Source organism: Cupressus sempervirens, chromosome 4, assembly GCF_028749045.1.
Source record: "Cupressus sempervirens isolate cs-2001-9-10 chromosome 4, ASM2874904v1, whole genome shotgun sequence".
Lineage (NCBI taxonomy): Eukaryota > Viridiplantae > Streptophyta > Pinopsida > Cupressales > Cupressaceae > Cupressus > Cupressus sempervirens.
Genome location: NC_143121.1, coordinates 580417342 through 580443477, shown reverse-complemented (window position 1 = coordinate 580443477; position 26136 = coordinate 580417342). Strand labels below are relative to the sequence as shown.

Sequence of the window (26136 nt, the reverse complement as noted above, 5' to 3'; positions counted from 1 at the left end):
TCCTTTTATTGTTTTAAGTCATGTAAAGGCTCATGCACCCATTAATTGATATAAACCAGGGTGGAGACCTACTTAGCACCATTTAGAAAGTTAGTTTGTATATAATTAGATTTGTTTTATTAGTTTTGAGCATATGTTTGTATGATAAGATCTCTCACTCTCAACACAAAAAGAGAAAATGATTTCTTATAAATACAGGGATGTAATATGTACTCCAAGCTGTTATTTTGATGTAATAATATATGTTATTGGTGCTCTCATTTTGAGTGTAGTTATTCTTGCTGAAGTGTGTTATTTTTGTGAATGCATGTTCATGAATAAGAATGGAGCCAATGGTTTTATTGTGTTGTTATGATTGTACGACCTTTTAGTTCTAGAGTTTGCCTTGTGTTAAGGAATTCCGTTGACGTAACTAATTGGAAAAGACATCACCCATTGTTCCCACATAGCTTCTTGTCTCACATGAGTGCACTTTCAGTGGCCTTGCTATTTGATGACAAGTTAAACATCTTTCAATTATTACTAAGTTCCCATTGACGATTGCATTTGTGGAATTAAGGAAGCACTACTCCAATTTTCATTGGTTTCCTACCCGATCTTTTCGACAATTTAACTCGCAGACGTGTTGTTATCATGGTTTATGTCCGTTAAGAATTTCCCTTTCAAGTTATTTGTTTTAATCTCTCGTCACCCTATCTTTGTTATTTGTTTTTCTAACACTTGGTTAAAATAGGAATTTATATACTTGAATTGATAAATTGCATTCACCATAAAACAGAGAATACCAAAAATATATCTCTTTTGTAGTTATGTTTCGAAACAACAAGCAGATCAAACATCATATCCGAAATTGGTTGAAAGGGACCAACAAAGGCCTCTTCATGAACATACACCTTTATTTTCAATTGAGTGGATTTTAGTAGGTCAAAAGATTGCCAAGAACCTTGGAGTTGATCCTAGATCAGCTTTTCAAGAGAGGAGTTTGAAAGGATTCTTGTCATTAAGCGTTATGCAAAATGACAGCTCAACAATAACCACCTATTTAAAGACTTCTTAGCTCCATCATAAGACCAATGATACTCAGCATAAAGTGTGAACCAAGAGATTCCAAGATTTCTTCCATGTATGGGGCCCTCTTCTATGAAGGCCTATTTTGCAAAGACCAAATAATGCAAACATTAGAACTAGCCAGGTTTACAAATAATCCTAACATTTGGGGCTAAAGTCTACTCATGGTAAAAAAGTTCGTACCAAGGAAAAGAAGAAAAGAACACCAGACCCAAGGTAGTAATAGATGAGGGGAATGTGTGTCCAATGGCAGAGGAGGAAGCCCGAACAAGCTTGGCAAATGAATAAACCTAGTGAAGAGAATAGCTGACCAGAAGTAGAACAGTCATCTGCCACAAGATGAACAATGGAAAAGATGTTCATAATGATCTGAAGAACAAACCCAAGTTTGCAAATTTTTTCAGCAAGGAAAGAATTTGAAACCAAATCAGTTTTTCAACCAGAGCCTCAGCTGTATTTGCTAGTTACCTAAGACAGAGATAAATCAGGAGTATAATGCAACAGAAACTGAATACAATGCAGACTTGGAACTAATCAATTGAAGAAAGATAAATCTACAGTATAATTATAAACAGGACAGAAAATGCAGGATGTATCTAAAGATTAAGAGCCAATTTGACTTGAAAATGAAGGTTTAAAAACTGTGCAAATAGAGGTCCCTAAGGAGACTTTAGAAGAGGAAATTAAGGCACCATTGGATCAGACCAAACAAGAGATAGGGGAGAGGTCCTTAGAGAGGAGTGATAAATAAACTTCAGAATAGCTACTAGAAAATACCGGGGTAGATATGTCCTTCTTGCTCCCATAATAACTTTTGTTGATTTGGGAGGGGTAAGGTAGCCAACTTTACCAAGCTCGTGGATATTCACAATAAAAATTAAACAATACAAACCCATAAGGCTTTAGCAATACCCTAGATGAGTCCCCTTGCATGTTAAAACTGAATCCATATCCAGACCGGATTGGACCTAAATGAGCAGTGCCAAGGGACCAAACAGGCAAATCAATACAATGACTACTAACTCAACATAGCTACGCTGAAATCTATATCTTCAAAACATGTATTCAGAGCCTGTTCAATTATATAAATTAAACAATAAGATGCTAAAATGCCCCTCTTTTTTCATCCTTAAACCGTACTCTCCTTGCGTAGATACCAAAATTAGAATGTGCTATTTCCTTCCTGAATTAATTGTTTTCATGTCATGTCATCTTTGATCATATAAGATGATTATGTGAGAAATTTGATGTGTCAAATATGCCCTACAATATTTTTTTTTCTAGCTTAGCCAATTTATCTTAGCAACTTCTTGAAATAATTGTTGTCAGCTCATTATTGATTATGTATGCAGAATTGTCCATAAATTCTAACATAAGCATGGTATCATTTACCTGCGGGTTGTGTGTTCTCCAAGCCTTTAAAAGCAATTATTGCTGTAACTTTCAACCAAAGAAAAATTTTCAATGCTATCATTTTCATTGAATGATCTTATTTCTTACATCCCTCCTCCATGAACTTCTGATACAAATATGCTTATTATGTATATTAACGGATATTGATATATAATAATAATATTAATGGATTATGCTATCTATTAATGTTTATTATATTGTCACTAGTGTGGTAAGAAGATTATGTCTAACTAACTTGTGTGCCAAGTTGGATTTATGAGGATGCATTACCCTCAAAGAAGGGAGGGAGAACACCATCAAGGAGAGCGGATGCAAATGCAAGGAAAACTCAAAGTTGCCATACAAGCCTAGAACCTAGAGAGTAACCTATGGTCATCTAGTAACTTAGAGCCCTAGGGTTAGGCGGTGGTCATTTGTCATCACTTGTTACTGGTGGGGCAAGGAGACCCTTCTATTGTTTATCATTTTACTTAAATTAATCTAATCAATATTGATAAGAACATTCATCTTTATGTAAATGAGAATTGGATTACTAATCTGAGACATTCAATTAATTCCATAAATCTTGTAACAACCTCATGATCCCCTATGTCTATGTGTATATTTAGGAAAGGTTCACAATACCATATGTGTATGCATGTGAATAGGTACATGTGTGTGTGAGTACACACATGAATACATTTGTAAATCCTATGATCAAATGTCTTTATGCATATACAGATATGTACACAATGCACATATTTGTATACATAAGAATAGGTAATTATGCAACTTGAGCACGTGTGTAAGTATACAAGTATAGTTTCTGTTTTATTATCAGTGACCATTTTATAATGGACCTTGTACCACTAGGGCCACACTAGAGGAGTCCATCCCCGAGAACATGTTGATGCATAAATACCTTATCAATGAGATTCAAACCATGATTGCAATATCAACATTGTATTGCAACTATCATTACATTGTGGGATCAACCCCAAGTATACATGTATATCATTAACTACTCGACTATAGGCCGAAATGCTAATCAACTTGATAGATGGTCGAGGTAGTAACTCTAACATCTTGCCACCAAAACTTGCTAGGAGTTACAATGTTTTGTGGTAGAAAGAATAAAAGGAATCATTTTGAATATTTTCAGTTCTTCACTCTTGCAGCTTCCTATCTCTCACAAATTATGAATATTATGTTATTTTATTCTTAAAAGCTAAGTTACTAATTCAGGTTCGGTTCCAAGTTCGAAGCTTGAGAACCAATTCACAAGTTCCTCTAAATTTTGGAAAGGGGTTTGGGTTTGTTTGTACAAAAATACATAAAAATTATAAAATATATATATGAAGCATGAGTTAAAATTAGAATGTAACATAGTAGCATAAACACATTTAAACAACAAAACACCATAGACTTGTAATCATAGTGATCATACAATCATATTGTAATAACCCCAACAGGTTATAACTTTGTCAAACACAAAGTCTTCTCTAATTCACTTGTTTGACATTTTGTCAAACACTTTGCAAGCGAGAGATATATTGCATATATAAATTCTAATTGCTTTCTAAATGCCAAACTTTAATAAATATGCTTGTAAAGAACACATCAAACATCTAACAATGAAGATGCAATTGTTTTTGTATAACACTGATCACAAATAGGAAAATATGCATCTACATCATTAAGACATTAGGGCAACAAATTCTGATATAAATTAGATTACAACAGATTTTACAAACCCTACCAATGCCCTAAATATCTACTCTCAAACAATGCAAACTATAATAGATAAAAACTTGGAATTGCTCCAAAAATATGAATTTTCCTGTAACAAATCACTGTAGCGACGATATTGTAGCAACGTCACTGTAGCAACGGTACTACAGCAAAGTTACTGTAGGAGCAGTACTATAGCAAGTTACTGTAGCAGCATCACTATAGTAGCGATACTGTAGTAGCGGTACTGTAGCAACATCTAACTTATTCCTTACTCCACAAATCTAGCCCTAGGCCACAAATTTGGTGCAATGAAAAGACTGATTTGTCTTCTCCAACAGTCGCAACCCTTTAGAAGATTTTCACCACCTCAATTATGCAAATCAATGGGAGTGTTTGTTCCCAACGATCAATGTAGCAACTACAAAAACCCTTGGCTCCACAAGTTATCCGGAAGAGCAGATGGCAACACATTCGATGCTCAACAATGAAGCTACCCTCCCTATTTATTCTTTTCCTCCAATAGATGGACCTCCTTCTAGAAGAAATAAAATAATATTAAATTCCTCCTTCTAGAAGATTCTTTTAATTTATTTATTACTTAGTCACTTTTAATTAAATTAATTAAACATAAAGTCACATTTTAATTTTAATTTATTTAATGACTTTATAAGAAATTAATTTAATTAATTTCTCTTTATTTCTCTACTTAGCCTTCGGCTAAAAAGGTGGGACATTACACATATAGTTCAATCAACTTCAACATCAAACATTCAAAACATTAAAAATATCAAGTTCAAGTATCATTGTTTCAGGTTCATTATTCAACTAATGGAATGAAAATCTATTAATATTCTAAGTTCTTCAATCCTCATCTTCTTCTTCATATTCGTCTTCTTCTTCGTTGATATTACTTGAGCTAAGGCCAATGGGATTAGCAGTAGAAGCAACAATGGTATTGGCATCAAAGTCATCAAAATCATCCACTGTAAGTCAAGGAGTGGAAGCATCCCAAGTCCGCAATCTCTGCACCTATCTCCACTTCTTTGTATTCTTTACTCTTGTGCGAAACAATGTGCAAATAGTAATTTTTCCCAAACAACAACTTTCTAGCCATCCGCAGGGCCCAATTTGCTGTGGGTTCAAACTTCATTTGAATATTTTGACTTGGTCCGCCCTAGTTCAAAACCAATCAAACCTGCAAGGCACAAAGATAACTCTGCCCAAACCAAGTTCGAACTAGACCTCAACTGCAGACCAGTTCGAACTTCTTCTGGTCCGGGGGAGAGGTACCATGGTAACTTAGCTTAAAATAATCGTTACTCTATTGACCTCTACAATCCACCTGTTATTGATAAAAGTGTGCAATTTAAGCTCTCCAATAACTATTTAAAACCTGTAATGAACCCTATTGGCTCTTTGCTAGAAAATTGTCGTTTTATTTGTTTTTGAAAGATTTTTGCAATTTCTTTGTTTTTGATATATATGCCTTTTTGCTTTTCAGATGTTTGAAAGAAGAAATGCATAATAATTAAAACAATTGCAAAAAAAAATTACAATGCACTCAGCATCTTTATTGACTATATGTTGTTGCAAATAATTACAATGCCAACTAATGATGCACCAACTTAATGGAATCTGATTATTTCCATTTATAAGCTCTGCTAACTCCCAGCTGCCTTGAAATGGCAATTATTGAAATGCTGGCCAGTATATATGCAATCAGCTCTCTAAGAAGAAAACGCAGGTTCAGAAAATGATTAACACTGCCCTAAGAAATGATTGCAGCCTTCTCAAACACACTCGCCAGCATCCTTGCGAGTCACAATCTGGAAAAGCAATGTTCAATGCTGTCTTAATTGCAGTGATTCTTGTAAATTAAACCCAACGTCCAATGCCAACCGATTTCAAAATTCCTCCTTAACAATTCCTTCGATTTATAGTGGCAATTGTGGGCACAATTCATTGGTATTATGAGACCAACTCAAAGTACAAAGGTTGGAAGAATTGACAAATCTTTCAGCTTCAGTGTCATGTCCCCATTTTGGAGGCAATTTGATTTAATTAATTTAATTAATTAGGTTGTCCAAAATAATGAATATTTTATGAGGATGACTAATTAATTATATTAATTAAATAAATAAATGGTATTAAGTTAATTATTTATAAAGTTATCAAATAAATAAATATTAAAAGGTAACTTTATATTTAATTAATTTAATAAAGTGACTTGAATTATAAAATATTTTTTATAAAGTCACTAATAGATAAAATAAAATAATGTTCTAAAAGTTTCTGGAGAAAGTGGAGAAAAAGAATAAATAGGCACCCCGGGCTTCATTCTAATCATCCAGATTTGTTGTTGTTGATGTTGATGTTAGTTGATGTGCATTGTGGAGCCTAGGGTTTCTGCAATAGTCACAACTGGCCATTGAGAACGAAAACTCTCAATTGGTACGCAATTTTGAGGGTGTGAAATATCACTTGAATTATTGCAACTGGGAGGAAGATACCTCAGTCTTCTATTTGTGCTACATTGAGAAAAAATATTTGTGGCCATTGAGAATGAAAACTCTCAATTGGTACGTGATTTTGAGGGTGTGAAATATCACTTGAATTATTGCAGCTGGGAGGAAGATAATTCAGTCTTCTATTTGTGCTACATTGAAAAAAAAATATTTGAGTACAAAAAAGCAGGCCGAAAAAGAAGTCCGAAAAAAGCAGGCCGAAAAAGCAAAACCGAAAAAGCAGGCCGAAAAAAGCAGGCCGAAAAAGCAGTCCGAAAAAAGCAGCTCCGAAAAAAAAGCAATCCGAAAAAGTAGTTCGAAAAAGCAAATCCGAAAAAAGCAAGTGGAAAAAGCAGATCGGGTAAAAAGCAAGCAAAAGGGGCAGCATTGAAGGAAAATATTACAGCCATCCACAATAAGGTTCTTCACTTCTCATTTGGCATATTTTCTGAGAAATGTCAGTTTTCAGCTGAGTATCAAATATAACTTCAGCACTTCACTATTTCATATTGTACTTGTCTTTGTTTGCCATTTGGCATTATTGGTATCAAAAGAAGGCTAGGATTTTGCAATTGAAAGAGCACTGTAATTTTTAGACTAACTATATTGCAAGCCTAGAGTTTGATGATCAGCTTATTAGTTTGTATTCCAATTGTTTGACAAAATATCAATTGGTTGTAAGTGCATTAATGCCATGCTAGGTTGCATCCAAAGTATTTGTCATAATCACTAGTTGCTGTAGCTGCATATTGCAATTAGTTAAGTCTCATATTTGTATTGAATATTGTCAAAATTAGTTGCACATTCATGTTTGGTCATTGTTTAGACAAATCTGGAGTCTTTTGTAAGCATTCTCTTTGATGCAAATCGAAACAAGAGTTATTGCAGCAATTTGAAAAGTTATATCAATCATATGACCCCTTGTATACAAAGTGTTTGACAAAATTCTTCGAGCCTTCAATCAGCATTTTGAGATCAAAATTGAGCAGGATTATTTCAGTGGTATCAAAGCTTGCTTGCAAAGTGTTTGACGAAATGTCAAACCACTGAAGTATAAAGATTTTTTGTGTTGGATTAAGTTATAACCTATTGGGGTTATTACAGTGGTATCAGAGCTTGCTTGCAAAGTGTTTGACGAAATGTCAAACCACTGAAGTATAAAGATTTTTGGTGTTGGAAGAAGTTATAACCTATTGGGGTTATTACAGTGGTATCAAAGTGGTTTTCTTGCCATCCTGTGGGGTGAGAACCGACTTACATGAGTGATCAGCACTCTACTTTATCCAGAATGGACAGGTACAGTACAAAGTCTCTGAGGACACAATCTTGGACAATTGATAGGCACAGTATCAAGAGTCGGAATTGTGGAAAGGATGGCTATTCAGACATTCGAGATGAACTTAGGAAAATAAGGCATAACATGTCTGAACTGTTGGTTAAGCACCACCTTATAAATGACAAGCTGTCTGACCCAGCTAAGGTGGATAAGTCGACTGGATTTCTATTTGGCAAATCTTCTCGCAAAGCATTGACTGATACAGTGAGAGATGTTACTAGGAACCTTAATGAGGAGTTCGAGAAACAAGTTTGCAACCAGTCAGAGGTTTCGATTCAGCAACAGGAAGAAGTGGTGAAGGATATCACGCTGATGGATAGTAATTGTCAACTTGGTACTCAAGTTGAGACAGTTGTATACAGGTCGTCAGAGGGTGATGTCACAGGTACTCGGGATGGTTTAGTTCCAACAGGCAGTGACTACAACGTAGTGGGTTCAGATGATGATTATGAGGATGTTGTTGTGCATGATGGTGAGATACTTGGTAGAAATGAGCAGACATTGAGCATTCATGACTTTGCTGAGAGAGAGCACCAGGCATAGATAGATGCTTCGTCACATGAGGTTGAGGCTGGTAGTACTTCACATGATTTGTCCAGCCAGCTGAAGGTGAGCGAAGATAGTATTGTGACTTCATTATCTCATCATGACAGGATGCGAGATATGATAGAGGATCACATCCAGATGATTCAGTTACAGAGTAGACATAAGGGAGTTCAGGCAAAGTTTTCTTGTGTTGACTTACAGGCGATTAGGGAAGGAATGGGAACGATGAAGTTGAGTTATTTACATCTTCTATCAGATCATGACCATCTTCTTAGCCTTGTCGGAGACTATTCAGATGCCTTGAGGAGGAAGGAGGAGGAAGTTGACAGGCTTTCTCGCAAGCTTGAGGACACTCGAGCTTCTTTGGTGAATACTCCATTGGCATTACAGGACTGGGAGAGACATCGGGATAAGCATGGCATGGAGTTGAGTTTAGTTTCATCTTGCACTCCTGATACTCAGCTTTCTGCAGTAGGTGGATCATATGTGGTCGTTGATAGTGTTGTGAGTTCATCTTGCATTCACATCCAAGATACAGGGACAATATCAGACAAGTATGTGGAGTTAGTTGGTACTAGTCATATTACTCAGGTGAGGAGTTTGCTTGAGTTACCAGCTGATTCTAGTTTATGGATATGGACTCGAGATTGTCATATTGGCGTTTGGGATTCAGTTGACTGGAGATCATTATCACTTTTTGGTAGCAGTGATTGTTTGGATGCTATCATGGATTTGATTAGCAAATTGCACGGTGTTGTCTTTCCTTGTGCCAGCAACTTGTCTGATGTTGGTATTAGTTTTTATTCACTAGTGTTGGGCATTGTTCATATATCCAGTCGACCATTATTGCTGGAATGTGTTGATAATCTTTCATATTTGGCAGTGTGTACAGATAAGCCCCAGGATCATATTGGCATTGATGACATCGAGGAGGATGTAGTGGGCAGTTTTGAAGACATAGTTTCCTTGGCAGTGTCTTTTGGTACAGAGGAGTTGGATAGCAGTGCTACAGTTTTTGATACTCAGTATGATGATATGAGCTTTGGAGTTGATTCGCAAGATATGGATGGTAATACTCTAGAGACCAGTAACTTTGAGGATACTCCTTTAGACAGTGCATCAGAAGAGGTTTGTAGGAGACAATCTAGCCAGTGCCATCATGTGTCTAGTCAGTTCAGAGTTAGTGAGCGAGACATTGCTATCACTTGCCAGCATTTCGATGCTGCTCGTCAGTTGATAGCAATTTGTGGATGGGGTTCTCCTACTAGTGATGAGCAGGGAGGCAGTTATCTTTCATTGACAGAGATCCACTCTTTATGGGAGGCTATTCGGATTCTGAGACAGAATTATATGCAGTTGGTAGCCGACTGAGATTATCTTATGGAGTGGGGAAGTACAGCATAAGATGCATTATTGACCAAGGAAGATGAGGTAAGTGAGCTTACTCAACAGCTTGAGGTGACTTCTGAGATTCTTGAGAGTACACAGTTGGCTTTCGAGGAGTCACAGTTTCATTTGGCTAAGGTGACCATGGAATTAGAGCGACTGCAGTCTTTACCAGATTCTATACAGTCACAAGCTGTGGTGTCTGGTGATTCGAGGATGTCCATGGTCGAGATTGTCAAAGACAGTGGAGATGGGGATGCATCCATCCTTGATACTAACATTGGCATATCGAGTTCATTCCCACTAGAGTCAGGTTCAGTTGAGTTGGGTGCTGCAGCCGATTGTTGTGATATGTCTGACATGGTGGTGGCCTCTAGTACTGATGGCACAGAGACTAGAGATGTTGTATCAAAGATCATGTGTGATGTTGTTGAGCCGGCAGTTGGCATGGTTCCTGCTAGTAATACTACTCCCTTGGTGATGTCTTTGGAGGTAGTAGTCAGTTCCAACATGGTTAATGATCGATTGCAGTTAGTTTCATCTGGATTGCAGTCTGAGCCATTGACTGAGATTGGCGCATTCTATCGGCATTACACTATGAGGTATGCTCATCAATTTACCTTTGATGACCATGATGAAATGATGATACAGAGATGTAGTTTGGTTCATAGTGCTCGTCATCAGTTATGGGACGGTTTGACGCCTCGGGATGAGAGTTGTGATGGGCATGACATGGCGATAGGTTCTGCGGTTGACAGCTTGATAATACATGACTTAGAGCAAGAGTTTGGGAGTGATGCTTCAGCGGTGGTTGTTATTGATTCTACTCCTTTGGCTATGACATCTCCTGACTTAGCTGTTGATCAGTCACAGTGGGTTGTATCACTTGTTCATGGTGAGCTGTTGACTGAGGTTGGTTCTTTTTATCAGCATTATACTGCAGGGTATGTGCATCAGTTAGCATTTGATCCTTGTGCTGAAGAGTTGATGGCAGGCAAATTTGGTTTGGGTTCCATTTCTTACTGTTTATCTTGTGATGTCTTTTCACCATCAGTAGTGCATGGGAGTTATGGCTATGAGACAGTGGCCAGTGATCTACAAAGTTGTGTTGACTGCAGGAGTTGTTTAGTGTGTGGATTCTCCATACTTGGTACAATTTCATTCGGGAGCGTTCACCATTGTTGCAGAGTTGGATTGTACATTCCATATAGGCCAGTGGGATGCGTTGATGGTATTTACTGTGTTGGCAGTTGTGATTTTGGAGTTTGGTTGAGCTGTAATTGTCAGTTTGATTATGGATTCCTCTTGGTTGTATTGCAGAGGATATTACAGGAGCCTGTGTTGATTGATAGCAGTATAGTACATGACTACATTTGGGATCCAGGTGGATTGATTGGTTTCTTGTTCAGCCATTGCTTGGCGACAAGCAATTTCAGGAAGGGCGGACTGTCATGTCCCCATTTTGGAGGCAATTTGATTTAATTAATTTAATTAATTAGGTTGTTCAAAATAATGAATATTTTATGAGGATGACTAATTAATTATATTAATTAAATAAATAAGTGGCATTAAGTTAATTATTTATAAAGTTATCAAATAAATAAATATTAAAAGGTAACTTTATATTTAATAAAGTGACTTGAATTATAAAATATTTTTTATAAAGTCACTAATAGATAAAATAAAATAATGTTCTAGAAGTTTCTGGAGAAAGTGGAGAAAAAGAATAAATAGGCACCCCAGGCTTCATTCTAATCATCCAGATTTGTTGTTGTTGATGTTGATGTTTGTTGATGTGCATTGTGGAGCCTAGGATTTCTGCAATAGTCACAACTGGCCATTGAGAACAAAAACTCTCAATTGGTACGCAATTTTGAGGGTGTGAAATATCACTTGAATTATTGCAGCTGGGAGGAAGATACCTCAGTCTTCTATTTGTGCTACATTGAGAAAAAATATTTGTGGCCATTGAGAACGAAAACTCTCAATTGGTACGCGATTTTGAGGGTGTGAAATATCACTTGAATTATTGCAGCTGGGAGGAAGATAATTCAGTCTTCTATTTGTGCTACATTGAAAAAAAAATATTTGAGTACAAAAAAGCAGGCCGAAAAAAGCAGGCCGAAAAAGAAGTCCGAAAAAAGTAGGCCGAAAAAGCAGAACCGAAAAAGCAAGCCGAAAAAAGCAGACCCGAAAAAAGCAGGCGAAAAAAGCAGTCCGAAAAAAGCAGCTTCGAAAAAAAAGCAATCCGAAAAAGCAGTTCGGAAAAGCAAAACGGAAAAGCAAATCCGAAAAAAGCAACTGGAAAAAGCAGATCAGGTAAAAAGCAAGCAGAAGGGGCAGCATTGAAGGAAAATATTACAGCCATCCACAATCAGGTTCTTCACTTCTCATTTGGCATATTTTCTGAGAAATGTCGGTTTTCAGCTGAGTATCAAATATAACTTCAGCACTTCACTATTTCATATTGTACTTGTCTTTGTTTGCCATTTGGCATTATTGGTATCAAAGGAAGGCTAGGATTTTGCAATTGAAAGAGCATTGTAATTTTTAGACTAACTATATTGCAAGCCTAGAGTTTGATGATCAGCTTATTAGTTTGCATTCCAATTGTTTGACAAAATATCAATTGGTTGTAAGTGCATTAATGCCATGCTAGATTGCATCCAAAGTATTTGTCATAATCACTAGTTGCTGTAGCTGCATATTGCAAGTAGTTAAGTCTCATATTTGTATTGAATATTGTCAAAATTAGTTGCACATTCATGTTTGGTCATTGTTTAAACAAATCTAGAGTCTTTTGTAAGCATTCTCTTTGATGCAAATCGAAACAAGAGTTATTGCAGCAATTTGAAAAGTTATATCAATCATATGACCCCTTGTATACAAAGTGTTTGACAAAATTCTTCGAGCCTTCAATCAGCATTTTGAGATCAAAATTGAGCAGGATTATTTCAGTGGTATCAGAGCTTGCTTGCAAAGTGTTTGACGAAATGTCAAACCACTGAAGTATAAAGATTTTTGGTGTTGGAAGAAGTTATAACCTATTGGGGTTATTACATTCAGTTTTTACCAAACACTTCAATTCACCAAATAAACATTGCCAAAGATTGAATATGAGTCGACATCCCTCTCCAAGAGCTTGCTTTTATAATATTTCAATTCAAAGGGCTTCTCCTTTACACCAAACAGCTAGTGGCTTCATGTTTACACTTTTCACTTAGAAGGCTTCATTTCTCATAAAGCAACATTGTGTTATAATTTAAAATTGACATATAATAAAGTCACTTTTTTAATTTAAACTCCCCAATTGCTCCAAAAATGGCATTTTCATTAATATAATGATATTTTGACACACAAGGTCCTTGTTTCATGTGCCCATGATTTGAAAATTAAAACTTTTCATCTCAATTCCAATGAGCTATAACACTAAGGTGCCCATGAAACAGTTTCAATTAAAATAGCATCATTGGTAAACATAATTAAATTATAACCAATAGTTCACCCAACTTGCGAAAACGGCCTAACAACACCAGAATTGAAAATCTAATAGCACACGAGTGATCATGACAATAGAAGATGATGAATGGCCTTGATTAGGTGACTTAGTAAAAATAGAACTTCCCTCCAAGACTCATGGAACCCAAATTAAAAGCCAAAAGTAACATCTAAAACCATCACATAACTCCTCTAAATCATCTAAGTTCATTGGAATCATCTATTGACTTACTATAAATAATAAGTCCCTCAAAATAGAACCAAAACTCCCAAATGGCCATTGGAGAGCCAAATAACTCCACAACAAAGTCCTCTAATCACTAGTATTAAACTACAAGGACCCAATGATAGGCTAAATCCATTAACTCTAATGCAACTCAAAAATGGGGACATTACAAAACTAGTAACTATGTATTTACCAATTAGTTTTCTCTTTAGCAAAGGCCTATATCGATCCTCAAGGAGTGTCTCTCTTTCTATTGGCTTATAATTCTCTAATTTAAAACATGTATGCAATAATCTAAGTTGCCAATTCGGGTTCAAGGACGTATTCAGGTTCAGCGTTTGGGTTCGTGGGTTCGTGAGTATATATATATATATGGAAAAAAAAAAAAAAAAGCATAGTTGTAAAACTAAGTCATTTCATAGTATGAATATATCAATGTTATTTGATTATTGATCAATGCCAAATGTCAAAGATAAACATTAAATACTCACTCATTAATCTATGTTAATGTTGTAAATAAAATCATACATTGAATTACTAAAATGCAAAATGGAATTTCAAAACATAGACTACTTCATCAGATTGATAGATAATAATTTAATTTAATAAAGTTCGAAACATGGTGATAAATGAGTCAATGACAAATGTTTAATAGTTTATGGATGATCACAGACTCATAGTATCAAAGATGCAAATGCCCTTCAACGGTCAAACGGGTCATCAAAATATGAGGGATCAATGGCTTCATCCTCATCTATATCATTTTCCTCATCATTAGAACCCAAACCAGTTCCACTAGCCCCAAATGCAACCACATCCTCCTCCTCGGCCTCCTCAACATCTAACAAGGCAATTCTAGATATATCCTGGACAATCATATCCAAGTCAGAAGTCTCAGGTAATACATCCCACAACTTCTCTAGGCCCTTCTTATATCTTGGATCCTTTCATGACAAGAGGCGCCAGTTGTTGTGAATAAATACCAAGTCCTCTACTTTCTTCGAACCCAACCGGTTTCGCTTCACTGAGTGGATATAGGAGCATGTACTCCAATTCCTCTCAACAAAAGAAGAGCTCACAACCTAGAGACACAACCAACACAATTTTAAAAAATTAGAAATTGTAATTTTACAGTACAATAGGAATTTAAGAGTGCTATTTCTAAAAGCTAAGTGGTCATAAGAAAAGTAAAAAAAACTTAAATACATACTTGTGACAAGATCTTAATGGCAAGAGATTGGAGGTACATATAATTTTGCCCATGTAAGTACCACCATCCAATGGCATCCATTCTACTTTGGTCATTGATAGCATCAGGGTCTACATTTTTTGCCTAAGACAAAATCTACAAACTCTCTCCTAACATTCAATGCCACATCAGGATCACTAAAGAGCCTGCTAAATGCCCTCTTATACCCATTAGCAACCTCAGGATCTCTATATGGTGCCACTCTACCAAGAATAGAAAGTATCTCACCACTATAATACCTGGGAGAAAGTGCATATGCTAGGAGGTGTAAAGGTAGTCATCTTGTTCCAGCGATGTAGACCAATTTTATTCACCTTATTGTACAAAGGTTTCCTCAAGATTCTACTCTCTCCTTTGAATGACCTAGAATGTCAAATGATGCACATGTAAGTTATCTTGATGTAGTGTTATAACTTAATTAAAATAAAAAATAAAAATCTGTCAATAAACAAGGATAAAGTATTGTATAAAAAATTAAACTTACGGATTTCATTCTTTCTAACATGGAGTCCATAGCATCATATATGTCCCCCAAACAAGGCTCATCAATGTTGGCAAACCGAAGCATAGACATCATTGCCTCAGTGAGTTCTAATACATATTCCACCCTATTCCAAAAATCATCTCTCAAGATCATATCCTTTATAGTTTTAGCCCTTTCTGTATCGGCTTGCTTCCATCCACCCCATTTGCTGCTAATAACCATTTGGGACAATGCTTCTTTCACCCTCACAAGTCATCAAAGGATGATTGTGTGTGAAGCAAACCTTGTTTCAACAACCTATTACCATGTTAATTCAAATTGTAAGTTAATATAATAACACATTGTAAATATCAAATATGTAAACAACACAAAAAACTAAAAAGTCAAAAGTCAAAAACATTTTATTCAATTATTTAAAGTATGACACAAAAAGATAAATCAAGCTAAATAAAGTTTAAAATTTACCTGCATTCATTCCAAGCGAGAGAAAGTTCTGCAAAATGCTTGTGACATATGGTGGTTTGTCACAAACATTTGAATCTCCTCACCCTCCTCATACACTTTTTTCACCCGTTCAATTTGGGTGCCAATTGCTTCCATCACCAAGTTCAAGGAGTGGACAATGCATGGTGTCCAAAATATATGATCATATCGTGCTTCTACCAAAGCACCTACAACCTTACAAACTTTAGCATTGTCCATTATTACTTGGACAACATTGTCAACTCCCACAGACTCTATGGATTCAACGAGAAGTTGGGCAATAAAATTTGCATCATTTGCCTGCCCTAAATAATCAACCGCCCTCAAAAACATTGCCCCCTTGGGGCAAACAATAATCACATTTATTAATGGACAGTTTTTGCAATCTTTCCATCCATCAAAGACAATGCTCAACCCCATTTGGATCCAAGAGTCTCTTATTGGTTTGAGGAGGTTTTCTACATTCTTTCTCTCATTATGCAATATGGTGGCTCTCAACTTTTCATATCTAGGGGCTCAGTAACCACGAGGTGCTTTATTTATTGCTTGACCCATCTCTCTCAAATAAGGTGATCTCACTAGATTGAATGAAACACCATTCATAATGAGGCAATGCTCAACCTTTATGTCAGCAATTTCTCTCTTTTCATTTTGAAATGCCTTGTCTAATGGGCCTCTCTTGTGGGATGGGGGCATTTCTATTTCATCTTCATCCACAGATGGGGTAGGTAGGAAGGGATGTTGTCTAGTGGTTGTTTGAGAGGATGGTGTTGGTAGTTTTTGCTTTGATCTATCTTTTTTCCTCTTTGACACTAACCTATCCGCCTCTTGTTCTTTTAACATGCCTGCTATTTGAGAAGCTGGCAACCCCTCTTTACCTCCCTCTAGGGGGCCCTCACACATGCTAATCCCTTGACCTGTTGGGCCTATCAAATGATGTTTAACCCGGTAATATGAGCTTCTCTACATTGGCTTTGGCAAAAATTGCATTTCCATATATACCCTCCCCCTCCAACACTTTGCTCAATTCTTGTTGTATACTTCCACAAAGGAGAGCTTTTATCAATTTTAAATCTTTGGGACCCCTCCCCACTCACTAAACTCTGACTACTCATTCTATGATTCTTGTAATATATATATATATATACAAAACTTGATAAAAAATTAAAACAATAAAAAACTAAAACAAACTATGAAAGGCGCAAAAGGAAGGATCAAATGCATACCTGGAACACTCAACACTAATTATTTGAAGTATTTGAGACTCCACAAACAATCTCTACAACCTTCTCTTCAAACTTGCAAAATGGCCACACCAAAATGAGATAGCAAAATGAGAAAGCAAACAAGAGCTTAGATGAATGAAAAGTTTCTAATATGCCTTCCTTTAGGGTTAGAAGAAAAAAAATTATAAAATAACTCTTTTTTTTTTTTTTTTTGACCACTATATGGCCCTACAAGCCACAGGTCCTCCCAAGTCCGTGGTGGGTCTGGGCAGCGCGGACCCACAGACTTGCCGTGGACCCGGGCTCAAATTATGGACCCGGATGAATCCAGATCCGAACCCAAGCTCCAGGGTTTGAACACGGTAATGTAGGCAATAATAAGAGGAAGGATTGTTGTGGTTGATCCATCAAAATTGCAACATCGAGCCAAGCAAATCAGCATTGATTTATTGTTCAGCCAAGCCAATCCTTGCTCAATTTTTTATTTCTTTATGAATGCTTATAAATTGAAAAGCATGTCACTATCATCAATAGTCAGTGACACAGTGCTGAATTTGCATTTAAGTAATGCAAAATATGTCATCAATAGTCAATGCCATCTGAATATATCTGCATATGTGAAATATGTCATCATTGATCAATGCTTGTTGATTTAACCTATATATGAAAAATGAAAAATATGTTATCTATAGTTGAATGCCATTGATTCAATTTGTACATGATTTGCATAGTACCTTCAACCATCACTATCTTGAAAACAACATGACCGTTCGTAGGAAAAGCACTTCATCAGGATTAAACAATTGTTGTTTTTTCCAAGAATCAATATGAACTATTAGCTCATGAAAATCAATCAAGAAGTGTATAAGATCAAGACCAAGCAATGATTTATAATTTCTCTGTAATTAAAGAATTCAATAGCATGCATGAGATGATGAGAGGAAAGGAAACTTATATCTATTCTATGTTTGGCATTCTATTAAACACTGCCTAAATCTGATAATACAAGGGCAAAATACAGAGCCACTGTTAAACTGAAAACATGACAGTAAGAACAGAAAATTAAATAATAACCATGCAGATGCAAGAAAGGTTGATTTATTCCCATCAAATTGAAAGATCTGAAAGAATGAAATCATGCATAAACCATTTTAAATCTGATTAAGAACTGCAGTTGTCTGTTAGGGAGGGCTCTTTCCCTAGAAGACCATTTGACTGTTAGGATAATTAACTACTTAGTAGTTTCTTGTTAGGGGGGCAACATCCCTTGATGATCAAAAGAGCAGAAGTTTTTGCAGGAAATGTTCCAGTTACGTAAAGTTCCAAAAAATATTATATCAGATAGAATTGCCAAAATGACATCCAAATTCTGGAAAACTTTGTTTACAACTTTAGGGACTCAATTGAATATAAATTCGACATATCACCCAGAGACAAATGTCAAACAGAAAGAGTGAACTAAGATTTGGAGGATCTTTTGAGAGTTTATTGCATAGATCAACAATACAAGTGGGAGGATTACCAACCACTAGTAGAATTTCCTAACAATAACTCTTTTTAGTGAGCCTCAAGATGGTATCATTTGAAGCCTTAAATAAGAAGATGCAGAACTCTATGAGCTGGGATAATATAAAGAGCCCTGCTGGCTCTAACTGGCTATGCTGAGAAATGTAATAATGCTATTTTGAAATTTTGATTTTTTTGGTATTTTCGGGAATATAAACTTTTTTTGAATTTTTTGCAAGTATTGGGAAAGTAATGCAGAAATGGAATGATAATAAATATCTATGTCAAATTACAATATACTTGCAATTCAAGCTGCTATGTTAATGCTTCTAAATTACATAGAAAAAATTACAATAGAATTGGGAACCTGATATTTCTTGTAAGATCAATTTGCAGTAATCTAACTAAATGCCACCCTGTACTATTCCCAACTTGAAAAAATGCTTGCAATTAGGATATGCCAAGGCCGTTACCAATGCAACCACTAACAGAATCCAACAATGACATTGAGTTGCAGCCACCTAGACACCAAACAGTGGCGTTGCAATCAGACCTGATCAGAAGACCAATTGCTTCCCAGTGGCGTTAAATGTCACAGCTCGATAGGGTAATTCAACTGCTCAAAATGCAGTGACTGAAAGCCAAGGAAATGTCACCCAGCTTGGGTTCAAATCGTGGAAAACTAAAGCCACAATACTAAGGTAATTGGCATCCAAACACAGATGTGACAACGCCCAAAATTGCAGAGATTTTGGCATTTGAATTTTGGAATACTGAATGCCCAAAATTGCAGAGATTTTGGTATTTGAATTTTAGAATACTGAATGCCCAGGTTGCAGAGATTAATGGACGCTCTATTGCAGAATTATAATCACCAAAGATGCAAATCAAAGCCACTCCAATCACAAAGATACAAAATATATATCAGACACCTTAAAGCATATAGAATGAACCCCAAACAACAGAGGTAACTGAGCGCTCAAAACAGAGATATCAATCACCAAATTCTCCAGCACAAAATCGCCCATCAACAGTGTTTACGGTATAGGAAGATGCCAAATTCAGATTGCAAATACTCAGTTCAAATCCACTATACCTCAGCAACGGATTGAATGCACAAACTCATTTTCAAACACTCACAAGAAGGTATCAAAAGCAATAGACAATGAGATGATTCTAACTGCTTCATGAATCCTATTTTATAAAGCACTTGGCTTCTCCAATACACCTTTCATTAGAATTGCTCCATCAACAACCTTTCAATTAGAAGTTTCCAACCAATTATTTAATTAAATAACTTTCAAGTGCATGGCATCATCAAGAACTTTTCACTTAAGAGGCTTCTCATGTACACTTTCAATTTATAACATGAAATAAGATAGAGTCCTTTTAATAATTAAAGCCTCATTAATAACTTAATTGTATGAACTCCATAAATATGCTCAATGTAATGTCCCCACTAGCAAGGACAATAATACCTGCAAAACCAATGTTAGAATTTATACAATAAAGAAATATATTTTACTATCCTACTCTCTATCTTAACCCAACCTTAAAGACGTCTCTAGATTGGGTTTCCTAACCCTTAGGTATTCAACTGTCTTTTTTAGAGTGCACCCTTTAAGGTTCACATATGCATTTGTTGACACCATCAGAATATTCCTTCCAGTACACTTCCTCAAGCATGTTGGTCAGATGGAGATAATTCTCGCATAACAACATTATAGAGGTTGTATCCATTAGGTAGTGTTTGGCCAAATAGGTGTTACACCCATCTCTGATACCAACACTTACATCCATCTCTATTGTGTCATCCAAACAGGTAGTATATCTCTAATACTGACACTAAGAGTTTGCCATTTACTTCATTGTAATTGCCAAATGGGAATGAAGTTATGAACCCATCTTTAATACAAAATACGTGAAGCGATAACCTTGGATCATTACATACTTGAATCATATTGTCAATAATTATATTCTTTCATTTTATTACTTAAATCCACGAATAATTATTTAGGAAATATATTTTCTTATATAAATATATATAATCACCATATATTTAATATAACATATTATATTTGCATATATGGTGTTTGTATATTAATCGACTTAATAATGTAGAGAAGCACAAAATCATTCACATACATTACTCAATAATAATATCCAAGAAAATTTACCCACTTACCTTGGCAGGATCAGGGACCCACACTTTTTAATGGAGTTTATGTACTTTATGGTTTGTAGTGTACTTATACTTTGCACATTGAAGTTTCTGCCCAAGCATGTGATGTGGCACCTCCTATCCAATCTCCTTCGATAACTCCTCCTTGTCTTTGATTCGATCTCGTCGTCCAGACTGCTATCACCGATGCAACTGTGACTTCATCTTCATGTTTCCCATTCTTGCTATGTTCATGGATGCCACGTATAATCCGATGGTAAATGATGCGCTCGATAATTATCTTGTACTCCTCGAAATAGTAGACGATTCCCCACATGAATATTGGTCAGCAACATCCACAGGGAGTATTTAATCCCTTGACCCTGCGATGACTGATTGTCCTACCCCATCTGCAGTACTTAGACTCCTTTGTTCACCAAAATGATTCCTTAAATCAATGCCCTTCTTATAAACTCAACTCATGGTCGAGGCATTGCAGCATTTTGACTCATTTATTATGAGTAAGTTATTTGACAGTTAAGTACGATTTACATGATAATTATTGTTATATTTAATATGATTAAAATATGAATGTTAATAAAAGTATCTTTTCTATTATAAAGTATTGATAGTAAATCAATACGATATCATATTGTGTAAGTGGTTGATATTATAGTTATTAATGGATCAATGAATTGAATATATTTATATTTGAAATAATATCCATATCTACATTATCCATATACCATTATGGGTTCATGACAGTCATCATCATATTATCTGATCAATTATAGAGCTTTCAACTATTAATAATTAATTCCACTATCAGAGAGGGTATTACACTTAATCTGCTGCCAATGACGACCAATAGCTAGTGCCTCCACTGCACTGCCAAAAATAGAAACCACCTCAAATTAGACTCACTAGAAACAAGTCTGCCACGGAGACCCTCAAACATACTGCCAGCTCATGAGGGTTGCCATGATGAACTAACCAATCCTGGCTACAAGAACCTGCTAAAATGGGGACATTACACTTTTTTTGGAAGAGAGGATAACCCTCAGTCCTAAAATGCTTTCAAACATGGAATAACAGGTCAATCCAATCAAAGAAAGGTTAGAGGAAGTTAACAATCAGTAAAATAGCTATACCGATGCCAAAGGCACTCCTAGACAATTTAAAGTTGGAGAGAAAGTACAAGGGTTAAACCCCATCAAAGATCAATTAAACTTGGAAAATCTTCTAAATTGTCTCCTAGATATGTGGGACCAATTTAAGTCCAAGAAGTTATCAACCCCGTAGCCTACAAAATTTCTCTACCTCCATCTCTCACCATGTTGCATATCTAAATAAATATGTAGCAGAGTTTGATCAAATGACTGAGTGGAACTCCTTGCAGGTGTAGGATCTAGGGCTGGATGTGAATGAGCCACATAGGGTGCTCGAGGTATGTCAGCTTTCTCATGTAACTTAAGATCAAATGGTGTGAATTCCAGTGGGGCTAATATGCTGAGGATAATGCTACATGGGAGGATCGTGATGAAATCCTCTAGAGATTTTCTTATATGTTTCATGCATGATGTTTATGTTTGCAAAACATTTATGAATAAATTTGTGACATTCAGTCATCGAGGACAATGATTCACAAGGTGGGAATACATTGAAGCTAACTGTTTAATGATCAACAGCAATATATGAATGGCACTCCTTGACTGTTTATATCTATCGATACATTCCTGATCTGCATGTCATCCAAATGCATATTTATCTTAAACTATCATGTATGTTACATGTATGATTGATGATCATCAGTAGCTTGATCTCTGGTTCTCATAAGAGCTATCATTCTTATCAGTACTTGGGAATCTTCGTTACTGATTCCTCATTGAATATGGTCCTGTATTATTCCTTCTCTGTACATTGCATTTGTACTCTGTCATAAACTATTTGTCCTTAGAACCTTCTTTGGATCATCAATCGATGTACATAGAGACTTCATTCATAGCCTTGATAATGCATACTTACTAACATGTCTTCATGTTTGATAGCTCTTCATTTGCAAATAATGACTAACCAGTACATACAATGATGATGTTTGTGTAGCAATCTTTTGTGACTTCCGCATGGAGATGTTCTTTCTACTTGATCTATATATATCAAGTTTATTATGATCATGAAGATACATAATTGGCATAATGTCCTTCTTGAAGGGAATCATCAACAGCAACTAACCCTTACTCCTGTAAAGCAAATATGAAAACCATCTTATTTATAAGACTTCACAGTTCTCTAACATCTATGTACAACTACTACTAACTTCTACTAGCTATTGGTGTTCAAAGACTACCACTACTTGATCACAAAAGTACTCAACTTATTTAGTATGACTTGGTTAAGAATGGGGACATTTCAAGATTGAGCTAGTTTCCACCAAAGGGAAATTACAGGAGTAGAGTAGGTGAGTATATTAGGAATATGAAAAACACTTCACATATAACTGAGTCCTACTCTGACTTCGTGGGGACAAGCCCACATTAACAAACCTTGCTTCTGCATTTCCCAAGAACTTACATACATACATACATACATACATATATATATATATATAGACTACAGTGAGTTGTAAAAGTTGAGATAACCATCCATCTATTCAATTACATATTTATTGAATATATATGCTCTTTACCACTAAGCTTGATCCAGCCATGAGATATACACACCAGAAATTAAGAACTATTTATGATGCAATGCATGCTTTGATGAGAATATTCACAAACATAAATATATAAGGAAAGCACGTACACAGCAAGATGGGACTACCTGACATCAAGCTCTTCTGACCTCTTAACTGCCTCTGTAGCAGCTTTAACAGCCTGATTGTTCATGTTCAGGTGTGAACAAAACCGTCTCTGCACAAAACAAAACATAAAACCAAAAAATGTTCAAAGAACTCATACGAGTTACAGTAACCCTGAAAATACTAAATTCAGCAAGTGTCATGGTTTGTATTAAAGAACGTCTAGGCCAACGTGATAATGTATGCAGAACAAGAAATACATCCTTTCTTCAAGGTGGTCAGATATGCTGTTAAATATTCAATCCCTCAACTATTATCCAATCATAGAACTTGCCAAGTAAGTGCAGAAATATCACTTAACCAAAAGATTAAAAAACAGTAGTAGCCTACGTTAGCCCGATACTTTTGACCATCTTCTCAAAACCAGTTTATAACCCTTCATTGGAGTTCATAATGGGCATAATTGACAGGACTGATGTAACAATAAAATTGAGATCCATCAGTCCTTGCAATAAGTTAATCCCCACTTATTCAATTCTATCCTGTAAACAAACACTAAAATTTAAGGCAGTCATGTGAGAATGACATACTAGAAAATCTCCAGCATGAATTGTTCCCATCTCCATGGATTTGCCCATCTCCTCTTCTAGTTGTTTCACAATGAATTCCTTTGCTCGACCAATTTCCTTTTTGGAGGCCCCATTGGCAACTGAGCAAATTTCTGCAAATTGGGTGAAACATTGAGTAGTGAAAAAATGAGTGAAACAACTCTATTAGATTCATAAACAAAAACAGCATGAGTTTGGGAACTGAAGAAGCTAATTGTATACATAGGTACACTTATTCATACCTTTCACAGTGCGAGGTTTGTCCTCTTGCCTGCAAGCTATATAAAGGCAAGCAGCCAAGATGGCATCTTGATTTCTTCCCCTGATAGATTTCAGATCTTCAACCTTCTTATAAATCTCATTTGCTCGATCCTTCACAGTAAAGAATAAGTAAGAAACTTAGAAAATGCATTGATTAAAGAAATATAGAAAAATGCAATAAACTTATGTTACATTTATAAACCTCAAATAGGGGGATCACAACCACAAAGAAACCTAAGATCTACATATTAGCATAAATTATATGCTAGTAGTGGCATGGTTATACACCATACATGGCACTTTCATGTATCCAAAGCTTAATTTATGCAACATTCCAACACTACAATAAGTTGCAGTTGCAAAATATAAAAATCCACCTCATCTTAGACAACACACAAAGGTCTGAAGTTCTGAACATCTACCCCATCTTACCCTTCATACAAGAATCTAAACCATAGATCAAAAACTCCTCGCAAGTAGAACAAGCCTAGTGAATGAATCATCATCAAGTTTTGGGCAAGTACACACCAATCACTTGAGTGTGCAATACAAACTCAGCTGACACAAGAAAGGGAAAAAAAATGCAGGTGCATTTGTGCAGTTTGGAGTGAGGATTGATAAAAAACAATTCAGAATTTCAGCTGCATTTAAAAAATGGAAAGCAATATGAAGGTTCATGTGGCCTTGAAGGCCTTGATTTGGGCTTGGTAGCCAAGCCTGCACACCTCAACACCGCCTAGTATCACAACATGGTTGAGCTATTGGTTCTGGTGCAGGTGCATATACAAGTTCTATGTATGGCAATATGGAAACAAACTCCTTGGGTATGTGTATACTTCACAAATATGTGTGTGTGTGTGTGTGTAATGTCCCTTTATGGGGAAATCAAAAAATTAAAAATCAACCTCATAAAAGATTAAAAATGACTTTATTGGAGCTTAATGCAAATTGATAAAAGTTGTATTAAATTTAAGAAGAGGATTAAGAAGGGGGCAAAAGGGAAAGAAGACAACAAGACAGAAATGGGGGAAACAAAGGGTCGCATGGCTGCTCCTTAAAAGAACAAAAAGAAGCTCATTCAGGGATGCTTAGATTATATTTTGATTTTCTTCTCTTGCAGAATTTGGAAGCTCAACTTCAGCAAATTTGAGAAGAGAACCCCTCAAGCTTGGAGGAAATGGACGGAAACCCATAGTTTGCAGGAGATATTACACAGGTATCTCACTTGTGCTTAAAATCTTTATTTCTTATTATCCAATCTGGCTGAAGTTTATGTATTTACAATTGGATCTTGTTATTGTATTGCTGAAGATTGAAATGCAATAATATTTCTAGGATTATTTTTATCTGGATTTTTTTTGGTATTTTGCTAAATATTTTGAAATTGATTGCATTAAATTATCTATTTAGATTTTTGAGATATCTTTTGAGAAATTTGGGGAAAAAAATTTCATTGGGGATAATATAGTGGTATCAAAGCTAGTTTTCCTACCAGCCTATGAAGTTTTATCAAAGAAAATTTACAGAAAGGTTTTATCAAAGCTGGTTTTCTTGCCAGCCCAAGGGATATCTTAAGAGTTTTTCAACAAATTGATGGATTCAAAAATAAAGAAATATTTTAAATCAAAAGAAATTTGTATTTTCCATAAGACAAATTGGTTCTTTTGTTGG

At 35.8% G+C, this 26136-nt stretch overlaps 1 protein-coding gene across 2 annotated transcripts in view; it reads right to left on the bottom strand.

Annotated features, from left to right (window-relative positions):
* LOC149562534 (transcription initiation factor IIB-like) overlaps positions 1-26136 on the bottom strand; it is a 213766-nt gene that overhangs the window by 60170 nt on the left and 127460 nt on the right. For both annotated transcript variants that reach the window (XM_089826011.1, XM_089826010.1), the window contains 3 exons: positions 24447-24576; positions 24187-24317; positions 23620-23708 (listed from right to left, as the gene is read on the bottom strand). In XM_089826011.1, the coding sequence (XP_089682137.1) occupies positions 23620-23708; positions 24187-24317; positions 24447-24576 (350 nt within the window). The remainder of the gene's footprint in view (positions 1-23619; positions 23709-24186; positions 24318-24446; positions 24577-26136) is intronic.